The sequence below is a fragment of the Apodemus sylvaticus genome, chromosome 3 (assembly GCF_947179515.1).
Source record: "Apodemus sylvaticus chromosome 3, mApoSyl1.1, whole genome shotgun sequence".
NCBI classification, from domain to species: Eukaryota; Metazoa; Chordata; class Mammalia; order Rodentia; family Muridae; genus Apodemus; species Apodemus sylvaticus.
The window spans coordinates 31,605,898-31,618,953 of NC_067474.1; the positions used below are offsets into that span (position 1 = coordinate 31,605,898).

The 13,056-nt window shown below is 36.6% G+C and overlaps 1 protein-coding gene across 1 annotated transcript in view; it reads left to right on the forward strand.

Annotated features, from left to right (window-relative positions):
* Mmp16 (matrix metallopeptidase 16) overlaps positions 1-13,056 on the forward strand; it is a 242,735-nt gene that overhangs the window by 209,740 nt on the left and 19,939 nt on the right. Inside the window, exon 8 of the mRNA XM_052175772.1 lies at positions 9,460-9,598. Coding sequence (XP_052031732.1) covers positions 9,460-9,598 — 139 coding nt within the window. The remainder of the gene's footprint in view (positions 1-9,459; positions 9,599-13,056) is intronic.

Here is a 13,056-nt window from a genome sequence, read left to right on the forward strand (position 1 = left end):
CACAGAGAGAGAGAGAGAGAGAGAGAGAGAGAGAGAGAGAGAGAGAGAGAGAGAGAGAGAGAAAGAGACAGACAGACAGACAGAAACAGAGAAAGATTACTAATGATTTTGAAGACCTGTTGGAAGGTTGATAAGAAAAATCATAAATCATTAATTAACTCAAGTTATGCATCACTAACCTCATTGATTCAGTTCTCTTCCAAAAGTAATGATCTAATTGTAACCTAAAGCTAAAGAAACCTTAGTGATACTGAATGGGAAAAGGTACTGTCTGAATACAAAATGGTTTTTAAATTGATTTATTTAATTTGGCACACAAAGAATATTCACAAAATTAAAGCAATTATTTTCATATCTAAAGAGATGATTCAGCACTGAAGAACACTTGCTGCTCTTGCAGAGAACCTGAATTTTTCCCATCTCTCCATATATGAGAAGAAACAATATAAGAAAATTTTTATTAGACTAACACTTCTATGTGAATTAGAATACTCACAAAAAAATTCATACAGGAGTTTATATTCACAATTACACCCAAATATTCAACCATAACCTCCAATATAAAAGTTGTAGATGAGCATAGTTAGGCATTTGAAATTTAGTATGTGATTAAGGATGGAGGAGTTCTGCTTCCTCTATAAATGTGCTACAATAACTCATTTCCCTTTTAGCAACTGAAACTTAATTTGACTTATTTTTATTATCTGCAATACTTTGACCTAACATTCTAGAGCACATATGTCTTTCATTATTAATCATTTAAAACTACCATACTTATATTTTTTCTTCTTCAGTTCTTTCATTACCTGCCTTCCATTCAAAACTTTCTAGAGATTTCTAGTTTCACATTTAGACTTAGGCCCCTCACTGTCCCATCTCCTGGAACCTTCTTAACCTACATGGGTCTCTACTGCTCATTTTAGTTTTTCCCTCTTTTCTCCCTTGCTTCAGTCCTTGTTTGCTTAGCTATTTCATTTGCTAAAGCTAAAGCATGCCCTTTGCCTGCGCCCTATTAAGTGCCTCCTTTCTGTTCATTTCCCATTTACATGCTGTTGCTTCAATAATATCTTCTCTTCGCTTACCTGTACTGCTCTGGCACATAGCATCCTACTATATCTACTTGAATTCCATCTAGCTTTCATGTCATATTTTCCCCTTTTCTGGAAAAAGTATGTTCACCATCATCCTTAAAGACTGTGTTGTTGTTGTTGCTGAAGTTGTTGTTATTCCCCTCTGTGTGGTATATAATGTATGTCAGCATTATATTCTCTACTACCCTTAAAAGAATAAGCCATGCATGTAGTATGCAGAAAACTCAGAAGGCCTATATTTTAGACAAAGAACTGAGAAAACTAAGGAGTGCTAAGCATGGAAGAAATCATCTTCCTCAGGGAAGAGGACACTAAATGTTCATCCAATAGCAAAAGGTTAGGCCTGGAGACATATACATATTACTGACACTATACAGAATAAACACATTTTATGTGTTTAGGAACATGCGCGCGCGCGCACACACACACACACACACACACACACACACACACACACACACTTATGTAACAATAATTAAAGAAAAAGAAGACAAGAATTTGAAAGAAAGCAAGGGGGAAGGAGATTCAAGGAAGGCTTTGGAGGAAGAAAATGGAATGGACAAATAATAATTAAAACTTCCAACATTGAAAAATATATTTTAAAAATGGACCTATGAAAGTTAAGCCAATACCCTCCTCCCTCATCATCCCTGTCTGCTGAACTTTCTCTTAGTCTATAAATGTCCTAGCTAAGTATCTTTTCATGTCCAAATGATCCCTGTCACTAGGCTTAGCTTCTTTGTTCTTCACTTCACTCAATTTTTAGTCTTTACTAGTTTCTCAAAATAAATTTCAAAAAGTGCAATTTTTGAATTGCACTAAAGGCTGAACCAGGATGATGGCCATGAGTGTGAGGCAGACTGGGCCACTCTTACACAATGAATACCAGAGTAGCCTAGTTTTACCCTGTGAGTTCTGCTCTCTTTGTCCCTCCATTAACATCCAAGGCTACACTAGAGAGGAGCATAGTTAGGAAGCTTATTCTTATTTTATTGTTGCATAAGATGCCCCAAGTTTCCCTACATTTTCGTTTGCCTGATAGTCATGAGGCAAGATCTCAGGACTTTCCATTTTGTAGCATTGAGGTCATCTGATTTCCCTCAGGCATCTTAGTTGAAAGGGTTTTGCCATCAAGATGTTTGTTGAGGATTCACTTGGAGTGTAAGAAAGGGCAGTTACCTTTTGAACTCTGTTTTTGAGTAAACAAAGCTGAGTGGAACAGTGGGAGCAGTAGGTATGTTCTCAAGAGCATATTAGCATAAAGCAATTAGACAATGGTAATGAGAGTTAGTCTCTGCTGTTATGGCAACAACTGCCAGTGACCACTGAAGCAACCTCACTTAGGAATTTTTCAGGGTGCCTTTCATTGCTCTTCTTGGGAATTCTCTGCCCCAGCTGCCCTTATCCCTTAGGAACAAATTTCTAATTCAACACGGGCATTTAACACATTGGTTGACAAGTAACTTTGCATCTCTTTCACTCTAAACATAAAATATTTACCAGTTTGATCACCTCCTAGTATGTTCTCACCCCTTTGTCTCTGAACTAGCTCAGTTAAGTGGCAACTTGACTTTACTTCTGCAAGATATATTGTTCTTGCTCTCCTTTCTGCAACTTCCACCCAAGGTATTTATTTTTGTGTTAGATAAGGTCTGTGGAAAAAGAATATGACTGGTTCATGACCAAGATGACAATAAACTCTCCAGTGTGGTCTCATACCTTTGATGCTTTGAGTGTGTTATCATGAGTCTTTTCACATTCCCTCCAAATCCACAGCATGACAAGGTGCTGGCACATTGCCCAGGATACCAGGAGCCAGAAGATACTAATGGCAATAAGTAGGAGTGCCAGCTCAAAGGCAATATGAGTCTGTTAGAAATGGGAGCAAGAAGAGCACACTTCCCAAACGGTAATGTCCATCCAGTGGGTTATGTTTAAGCATTAAAGAAAATAAGTACAGTCATGAGCTTTGGTCTCCTTGGAGTGTGGAAGTACCAGGCCCTGTAAAGTCAAAGCCATAAAGGAAGCCTGTTGGTTTATTTTGACTTTTCTGTCTTTGGATTCACACAGGTGGAAATTTGTAGTGCTTAGTAGACAAGTGAAGTTAAATGAAACCAGAACAAGGAATACAAGTTTAGAGAACAAAAGTCTGATGAATAGAAGTCTGATGCATGAAAAGAATAAAACTTTATACTCCTTAGGAAAAAAAATAAGTGTAAAGAAAACTTTGAATTGGTGCCAAAAGTTCAATTAACACAGTAAATTGGGGCAGGATAATAACCTATACATTTAAAACCTGATCTATATAACAGTCTGATCTATATAACAAATTCAAAGCTAGCCAAGATTATAAAGAAAAAGTGTCTCAAAAGCTCTACACCAAGTCCATTGTGTTGCATACCTTGAAAAAACAGGACTATATTGAACAATTTTTTATGACAAATGAAAATTTTCTCAGATAAAAACTAAAAGTAATTATGTTCTAATGAAAGGTGTTTTGCAGCTCATAATTCAGTGAAATATAGCTTCCATTTTTATAAAGTTAAGTGTAATAAATTTTTGCATTCATCTTTGGTCTGTCACATTGGCTATATAATTACAAAGAGATTTTTCATATATATATTATGTTAATTTTTCACACACATACACACACACACACATATCCTTATTTAATGAACTAAATGGGATGCTTTGTTTTACAGCCCCTAATTTTAGCTATCTGAACTGAAATTCCATCACCCTACCAATATTTCTGGTATTTCAATCCTGGAAGAGGAAAATGTGAAATGTTAATGTTGCTGTATTGTGCAATTGTGTATGGAGATTGATGGTTAAAAAAAGTGAAGCACATGGATAATACATCTTTTTAGTAAATCCCTTGTCTCATAGCCATTACGATACACATTCTAAACAAGCATATATCCAAGAAGAGTCCTGGGAAAAGGCAGCAGGACCATTTAGTGAGAACAGAGGCAGCAATCTTAGTCTCCTACTTCCTCCAAAGTTCTTGCAGTGCTAGGAAGAATGAACACTTCATTATTGCTCATTAATTCGTATGGAATTCAGACAAAATATGTGTTCATGTTATTGCATGTCCATCATTAAGTCCTGCATCAATGTTTATCAGCATTAAAAAATTGTATGCACTATGTCAGAATTTAATAAATTCTAATGAATAGGAGAATAACCTACATCTACTATATCATTATTCCCTAATCAAGAAGAGATGAGAGACACTATTTCTACAAAGCATAATACTAAAGCTTATCACAGAATAGTTTCTACTTCTGCTTCACTGTCTAAAATTTGCTTTGTAATTTCTGTGTTCACAAACCTCTTATTTTCTATCTTTTCTTTCATTCATAATTTCTTCATTTTCTTTTTATCTGTCATTCTCTCTTTTGGCTATTCATGAATCTTACATTTTGAGGTTTTTTTTCTTTTGTTTTGTTTTTTAGATTTTATTTCTCAAAGAGATATCTGCTATATAATGAAACCATTTGATCTAGATGTAAACATCTTTCTCTTTGTCTTAAACTTTTATTTTTCCAAAGGTATTTTCTGTTATATTAATAACCATATTACATGAAAAAATAATTCCAAGTGTTAGCTTCATTGTGTGTGTGTGTGTGTGTGTATAACGCAGTATTTTAAACTTGTTTTATGCCCCCAAATTTTTAAATTGGCACAGTTGTTCCATCTAACTTCTATTATTAGGAAGGTCAATATGTGGAATTTTATAATAAAAGCTTAAATTTGGCCATTTAGGAAGCAGTTCTACTTTTGTCACTTATTTTTTTTCTTTTCTTTTTTTAATATTTTTATTTTCTATATTCTTTCTTTTGTCACTTATTAAACACCCAATGTCACAGTCTACATAACTGAAACCATTGAGAACACCACAAATCTGCATTTGCAAAGGTATTTTTCTAGTATCTTTACACAAATAATGAGTTCTCTTATTTAGAATGCCCTGACAGTAAGTCAGCTTGGCAGACAAATAGTTTATTTGGTTTCAAAAATCATAAATCCATATATATATATATATATATATATATATATATATATATATATGTAATCTTAATGATTATTTGGTTAAAAATAATTGAAAAGTTTGCCTATTAAATATACATGGGCATCTAACAGTATTTTAGGTTGCTATATAACTTTTCCTAGCACATATAAATAAGTATTTCTCCATTCCAAAAATACAAATGACAGCTTAAGGGAAATGCAAATCAAAACAACACTAAGATTTCATCTTACACCAGTCAGAATGGCTAAGATTAAAAATTCAGGAGACAGCAGGTGTTGGAGAGGGTGTGGAGAAAGAGGAACACTCCTCCACTGCTGGTGGGGTTGCAAATTGGTACAACCACTCTGGAAATCAGTCTGGCAGTTCCTCCGAAAACTGGACACCTCACTTCCAGAAGAACCTGCTATACCACTCCTGGGCATATACCCAGAGGATTCCCCACCATGTAATAAGGATACATGCTCTACTATGTTCATAGCAGCCCTATTTATAATTGCCAGATGCTGGAAAGAACCCAGGTATCCCTCAACAGAAGAGTGGATGCAAAAAATGTGGTATATCTACACAATGGAGTACTATTCAGCCATTAGAAACAATGAATTTATGAAATTCTTAGGCAAATGGATGGAGCTAGAGAACATCATACTAAGTGAGGTAACCCAGACTCAAAAGGTGAATCATGGTATGCACTCACTAATAAGTGGTTATTAACCTAGAAAACTGGAATACCCAAAACATAATCCACACATCAAATGAGATACAAGAAGAAAGGAGGAGTGGCCCCTGGTTCTGGAAAGACTCAGTGAAACAGTATTCGGCAAAACCAGAAGGGGGAACTGGGAAGGGGTGGGAGGGAGGACAGGGGAAGAGAAGGGGGCTTACGGGACTTTCGGGGAGGGGGGGCTAGAAAAGGGGAAATCATTTGAAATGTAAATAAATTATATTGAATAAAAAAAAAGGAAACACACAGCAAGTGTAATACAGAAAAACAAAACAAAACAAAACAAAACAAAAAAAAAGATTATTTGTCCTAATTCTACCATAGTGAATTAATGAAATCATGGGGATACATTCAGAAGGATAGGTGACTCAAAGATAGCTATATCACCCAAGTCTGAGTGACAACTTACAAGAGCTACCATCTAAAGCTCCCTGCCTCACTGTTTGCAGGCAGCTCAACTGAATATTTTCCTGTTTCTCAGAAAGTATTTCTTTGATCATAACCTTGGGAGATGGGGCAGAACTTCTTCTACCTGGAGAGCCTTCCTTTTCTCTTCATGGGCAAAAGTATTGATTTGTAGGAAATAATAATAAATTGAATCTTTAATATAAGTCTCCATATCCCCATACCTATGACATTCCTCTGTAGTTAGTATACTAATCAAATTGAGATTTAGATATTAGTTGGTAACTATATCAAGAATTACTATCTTAACAAAAATGACAACATAATTAAAAAACAAGTCAAGAATAGGGGTGAATTCAGGAACAGTAATAATGTTATTTTTTTTAAATAATTGCATATGTAGAGAAGACAATTTATATTAGCTTGCAAAAGAACAAGGTGGAGTGGGGCAGGTGTCATATTATCATCTTACTTGACATGAAGAAATTCTCAGAGGACTGTATTTGAATACCTGAATAAATCCCAGGAACCACAGTGGGGCCGTTCTATTTATCTCTTTGTTTTGTTTACTTTGTTTTGTTTTATTTTGTTAATCATTTTATTTATCATCATATCAAATGTCCCTGTTCCTGGGATCTCCCTTCCACAAACCTCACACCCCATGCCCCTCCCATTTTCCTCTAAGAGCGTACTCTCCATCCACCCACTCCTTCCTCCCCCCTCTAGCATCTCCCTTCAAACTTCCACAGGACCAAGACCCCCTCCACTCTTGCATTGATGCCAGATAAGGCCATCCTCTGATACATATCTAAGAGGAGTCATGGACCCACTCATGTATACTCTTTGGTTTGTGGCTTAGTCCCTGGGAGCTCTGAGGGGGTCTGCTTAGTTGATGTTGTTATTCCTATGGGATTGCAATCCCCTTCAGCTCCTTCAGTCCTTGCCCTACTTCTTCCATTGGGGTCCCAGAGCTCAGTCCAGTGATTGGCTGTGAGTATCCACATCTGTCTTAGTAAGGTGCTAGCAGAGCCTCTCAGAACCTCTCAGGTTCCTGTTTGGAAGCACTTTTGGCATCAGCAACAATATTAGGGTTTGGTGGTGTCTGTGTATGGAATGGATCACAAGGTGGGGCAATCTTTGGATGGCCTTTCCTTCAGTCTCTGCCTCCCCCCCCCACCCCCATGTTTCCTTTAGATGGTAACAAATCTGGGTAGAAGATTTTGAGATAGGTGGATGGCCCAATCCTTCAACTGAGGACCATCCCTATCTACTGGAAATGGTCTCTTCAGGTTCCCTCTCCCCACTGTTGGGTATTTCATATAGTGTTATCCCCATTGGGTCCTGGGAGCCTCTCATTTCCCTGGCATCTGGGAGTTTCTAGTGGTCCCCCACCCACCTGTTCCCCACCCACCCCCCACTGCTATGGATTTCAACTCATTCTCCTGACCCTCTGCACTTCTCTCTTGTCTTCCCATACCTGATCCTGTTCCCCATTTCTCCCTCCCCTTCCACTCTCCCACCCAGGTCCCTCCCTCCATCTGCTTCCATGGTTTATTTTGTTCCCATTCTAAGTGGAATTGAAGCATCCACACTTTGACCTTACTTCTTGTTAAGCTTCATATGTTCTATGAGTTGCATTTTGCATATTCTGAGTTTTTGGGGCTAATATTCACTTATCAGTGAGTACATACCATGTGTGTTCCTTTGGACCTGGGTTACATCACACAAGAATCATAAAATCATTATTTTTAATAGCTGAGTAGTATTACATTGTGTAAATATGCCATATTTTCTAGATCAATTCTTTCACTGGGGGGCATTTAGGTTGTTTTTAGCTTCTATTTATTACAAATGAGGCTGCTATGAGCATAGTAAAGCATGAATTCTTGTTATACACTGGAGCATCTTTTAGATATATGCCCAGTAGTGCTATATCAATGGGTCTTCAGGTAGGACTATTTCTAATTTTCTAAGGAACCACAATTAATTTTGGGAGTGGTTATACCAGCTTGCAATCCCATCAGCAATGGAGGAGTGCTCCTCTTTCTTCACATCCTTGCCAACATTTGCTCTCAACTGAGGTTTTGATCTTAGCCATTCTGATTGGTGTAAGGCATAATCGCAGAGTTGCTTTGATTTTCATTTCCCTGATGACTAAGGATGATGAACATTTCTTTATGTGCTTATAGGCCATTCAATATTCCTCAGTTGAGAATTCTTTGTTTAGCTCTGTACCCCATTTTTAATAGGGTTAATTGGTTTTCTGGAGTCTACCTTCTTGAATTCTTTGTACATTTTGGTCATTAACCCTCTATCTGATACAGGTTTTGTAAAGATCTTTTCCCATTTTGTAGGTTGTTATTTTGTCCTCTTGACAGTGCCCTTTCACTTACAGAATCTTTTCAGTGTCATGAAGTCCCATTTGTCAATTGTTGATCTTAGAGCCTGAGCCACTGGTGTTCTTTTCAGAACGTTTTCATAGATTTCTGTTGCATTTTGCTTTGTTTCTGTCCAGTAGTACAGACTCTGTCAAAATGCATACATGTCCAGTATAATTGATAACTCATTAACTTCATAATCAGCTACAATGAGCCAAATCATTTCATTAACTTGACTCAGAGTAGATATGTGTCATTATTCAAAACTGAGTGAAGGAAAGCATTTTGCAATGTCAGTTAAATATGCAGTGGTGATTTTTTCCAAGATAAATTTGCTAATAAAGAGTTACCATTACTTACCAATCCCAGAATTTGCTGATCTATTATTACACAGAAAATAGCTATAGTATGGGCATTCAGAGAAATATAACACCTCTGTTCACTCCTCAGCATCTGGAGCATGAAGATACTATGTGTGTACAAAAATACCCCTGTGCACATAAGGTGTACATGTCATATTTGTGATCTCAAACCCCTTTCCCACCACTAGGCAGGATATTGTGCTTCTGATTTTCCATCTTGAAAATCCTAAGATAATGACAAATTAAAACCTAGAATATTTTGATACAACTGTTATTTACACACTTTGGTTTGGAGATAAAAGGGTTTTCTAGCTAGTTTACTATGAAGTATTAGTGCTGTCTCAGGTTATGTTGATGAAAGAGTACAAGAATACTTGATCAGCTTAAAACAGTCCAGTGCTTGTTTGCCCTGCCAAGGCTGCTGAGGCCTGAAGGATGCTGATCAATGCTTTTGCTTGCTTTGCAGGACCAGTGGTTTTGGCGTGTGAGAAACAACAGGGTGATGGATGGATACCCCATGCAAATTACTTACTTCTGGCGGGGCCTTCCTCCAAGTATTGATGCAGTTTATGAAAACAGTGATGGAAATTTCGTCTTCTTTAAAGGTAAGCATGTTTCTCAGGTTTTGTTGTATATTTATTAATTTGTTCAATCCTCTATGAAGGACAGGGAAGTCAATAAATAAAAGTTATTAAAATGCCTAATAAATTTCATCAAATACTCCATATATTATATAGGATCATTTGCAAAGTAAAATAAGCATAATGTTTAATTTTGTAATTTATACTTTTTAATGTGTAATTCAAATTTGGTGACATCCTCCTCTATAGACATTTTAGATTGAGATTAGATACAACACAACAGAAAAGCACGAGGCAGAGCAGGACCAGTAAATGCTTTCTACTTCAACTACTTAGGATGCTGAGTAGAGGCAGGAGATGGCTAGAACCTACTAGTTTGAGACTTGTGTAGCCTGAGAATCATAACAAGACCTTTGTAAGACAGGAAGGAAGGTAGGAAGGAAGGAAGGAAGGAAGGAAGGAAGGAAGGAAGGAAGGAAGGAAGGAAGGAAGGAAGGAAGGAATGGAAGAATGTATAGAGAGAGGGAGGAAGGAAGTGTGGGAGGTAGGGAAGGAAGGAAAAAGGAAGATAAAGAAAACCGTTGAAAGAATGTAATAAATAAGTGTTTCTCATCAGTTTTTTGGTTAATTTATATTATTTGGAGTTCCTTACTCCTTTTTGTGGTGAAAACTGACTAATAGCTCAAAGCACTGAGTCTTTGAAGTTTTATTGTGTTTATTAGTTTATGTAAATAGCTTCTAACAATCTAAGAAATCAATGTAAGTTTGAGAGAAGGTTGTAATTAGGAAATGTATCCAATGATCAGCATTATGATATTGACCTAATTATTAATTATTTATCAGCGATGTGTTTGACTTACAAGGGTTTTTAAGTACATAGCATGCAAAGAGATTACCTTGCAAAGTGTGAGGATAGTTCCTCTATCCTTAAAACTTGAAAATAGATAATGTTAAATGGAGTTAGGAGGCACAGAGATAAGGCAGACTATGGTCAAGAATTGAGGAAACTGTGAGGACTCATCTGAACTGAAGTTGAGACTTTAAACATGGAAGAATACTATTGATGTGTGATCTGTAGGTCTTTGAAGTCTAAAAGTAAACTAAACAGAGGATACAGTTTGAAAGAAAGTAAGAATATTGAGAAGAAAAAAAGAGTTAAGTATTTTCAGGATTGAATTTGACTCTCTTGTAAGGACAAGTGTCCTGAAAACAACTTAATGGCAATATTTTGTTTTCTGTACATAAAATGAGTGTATGCTTCAGATTGTTTTCTTTTGTGGATAATCTTTTGTTGAAAATAGAAACAGAAATATTTCAACTCTATAGCCACAGAGGTTCTGTGATTATGTTGTTCTTTATAGACTGCTATTAACTGCAGGAACTGGGCAACATTCCTTGTCTCAGTTTACTTATCTGGGATTATGATTCATATTATTCCAATCTCTTGGTACCTTGGACCACTAAATTATTACCACATAATGAAGCACTTGGCACTTCAGTGAATGCCATCCATTGCTGCTGGCTGTATGGTTATCATGAATATTATTGCCTTCCTGCTATTTTATAGTAGTTATAACTGTATTATATATGTATTATACCACTGTGAACTAAATAGGAATACCACTGTTACCAGGCAAATTCGGGTTACTAATTGGGTTCACGTCATGTTAATAAAATAACTTAGAAAGAAACTAAGAAGGAAGCTTAAACATATTTTATTAGACATTTAGAGACAAGCACAACAATGGAGGGCAGAGAGCAGGCTTGAGTCAGGGTAGAGGCCACAGGTGTTTGGGGTAGTTTTAGACAAAAGGAGTAAAAATGCCCAGAGTGTTTGTGAAAGTATATCCAAAAGACAGGAGAAGTTTTGTAAACAGAATGGTATACCTTTCTGAGTAACTCGTAAAAACAGAAAATTTAGCAAAGAAGGCAAGTACAGTTCTGTCTGGAATGTCTGCAGAGAACTGTGTCAGGAGGCATTTCTACAGCACACTCCCTGTTTCCTCTCCCTCTGACTTCATCCTTTTCCAAACCTAAGGAGTGGCAATTGTTGATAGTGTTCATTTAGTGGTATCATAGCTGGGACTGAAAGCCTCAGTGGCCTTAAAGCCCACCCTAACAGTACTCGAAAGGTGATTATTGGAAGTCTAATACGTAGAAGGAAATTGTTTCCTCTTGCTTGTTTCCTTGGCATTGTCTGCCAGACATGTAATTATTCTCAGGATCAATGTATAAATTGTGATGAATGTAATAAAATCATTTGGAAAGATACTGCTAAGACAACCTTAGGCTATTGGGAGGGTGTGCTCTATATAAACAGCCTAAGGGGAAACTACACTGTGAGATCCCTTCCCTACATCTAGGCTCTTCCACAATGCAATCCTCACTTTCAAGGAGCGGGGGTTTCTCCCCCTTTCCCTAGTTTTTCTGACAACTTCTACCTTCAGATAACCCTCAGAATATTCTTCCAGCCATTGTATTTGAATATATCTTTTAGATAACATGATGCACTTGCAAGGAATTTTAAATTACTGAAAAGCCCTAAAACTTTCCAATGCAAATTTCACCATGGTGGATTTTGTTTATATTTTCTTATCACCCCTGTGTTTTCACTTCAAGAAACAGTACTGGTTGAATAGTCACTATGTAATAGACATTTTCATAAAATAATGCCTTTAAGTGCTAATTAAATGTCAGTAGGAATTCAAGGAAGGGTGGCAGTCACAAAGGTTGGCAGTACCTTCAGCTTCCTGTCACATATTCATGTTCAAGAGGTTAGACAGTAATTACCTGGTGAGAATGGGTAGGAGGGCTAATTACTGAAAAATAATCACAGTCCTGGTCCTGTCAAACAAATATCCAAAGCAAGACCTGAAGTGCTCAAATAATTACCGTGAAATCAATCTGAAACAAAATTTATGAACAATTACAGCTATAGAAAAATGGAATATAAAATATAGTATAAAATTTACAAATGTAAGGCACAATATTCACATTCTGTTTGCCATGTTCTTGAAGACTATATCTAGTGTAAAGGGCAAGAATTACAAATAAAATGCATACACATAGGAAAAAACAAACAAACACTCTTTGCACAAACTAGTTTGTGCCTATGTAGGAATAAGATGCTGTCAACCTAAAAGTTTCCCAAATCGGTCAGTGAATATAGTATTATTGCATGATTGTAGAAGTAGCAATTGTTTTTATAGATCTAGAAGAATTAAGAGGATATTGAGACTACTTAATATTTGTAAACTAACAACCTAGCCTGTATTAACTTTCATGGTACTTGAGAAAATGCAACAAAATCCTCAGTAATGGGAAGGGGCTTAGACAAACTCTCAGTACCCAGCAACCCAATTCCCACAGTGCAATATGAAGAGATCTGGACAAAAGCTCTTCATATAATCAGTTTCACAGCAAGAAACTAAATGAGGAAGAAGCCTACCAACCTGCTTTCAGGAGGGAAAGGCTTGCTTTTT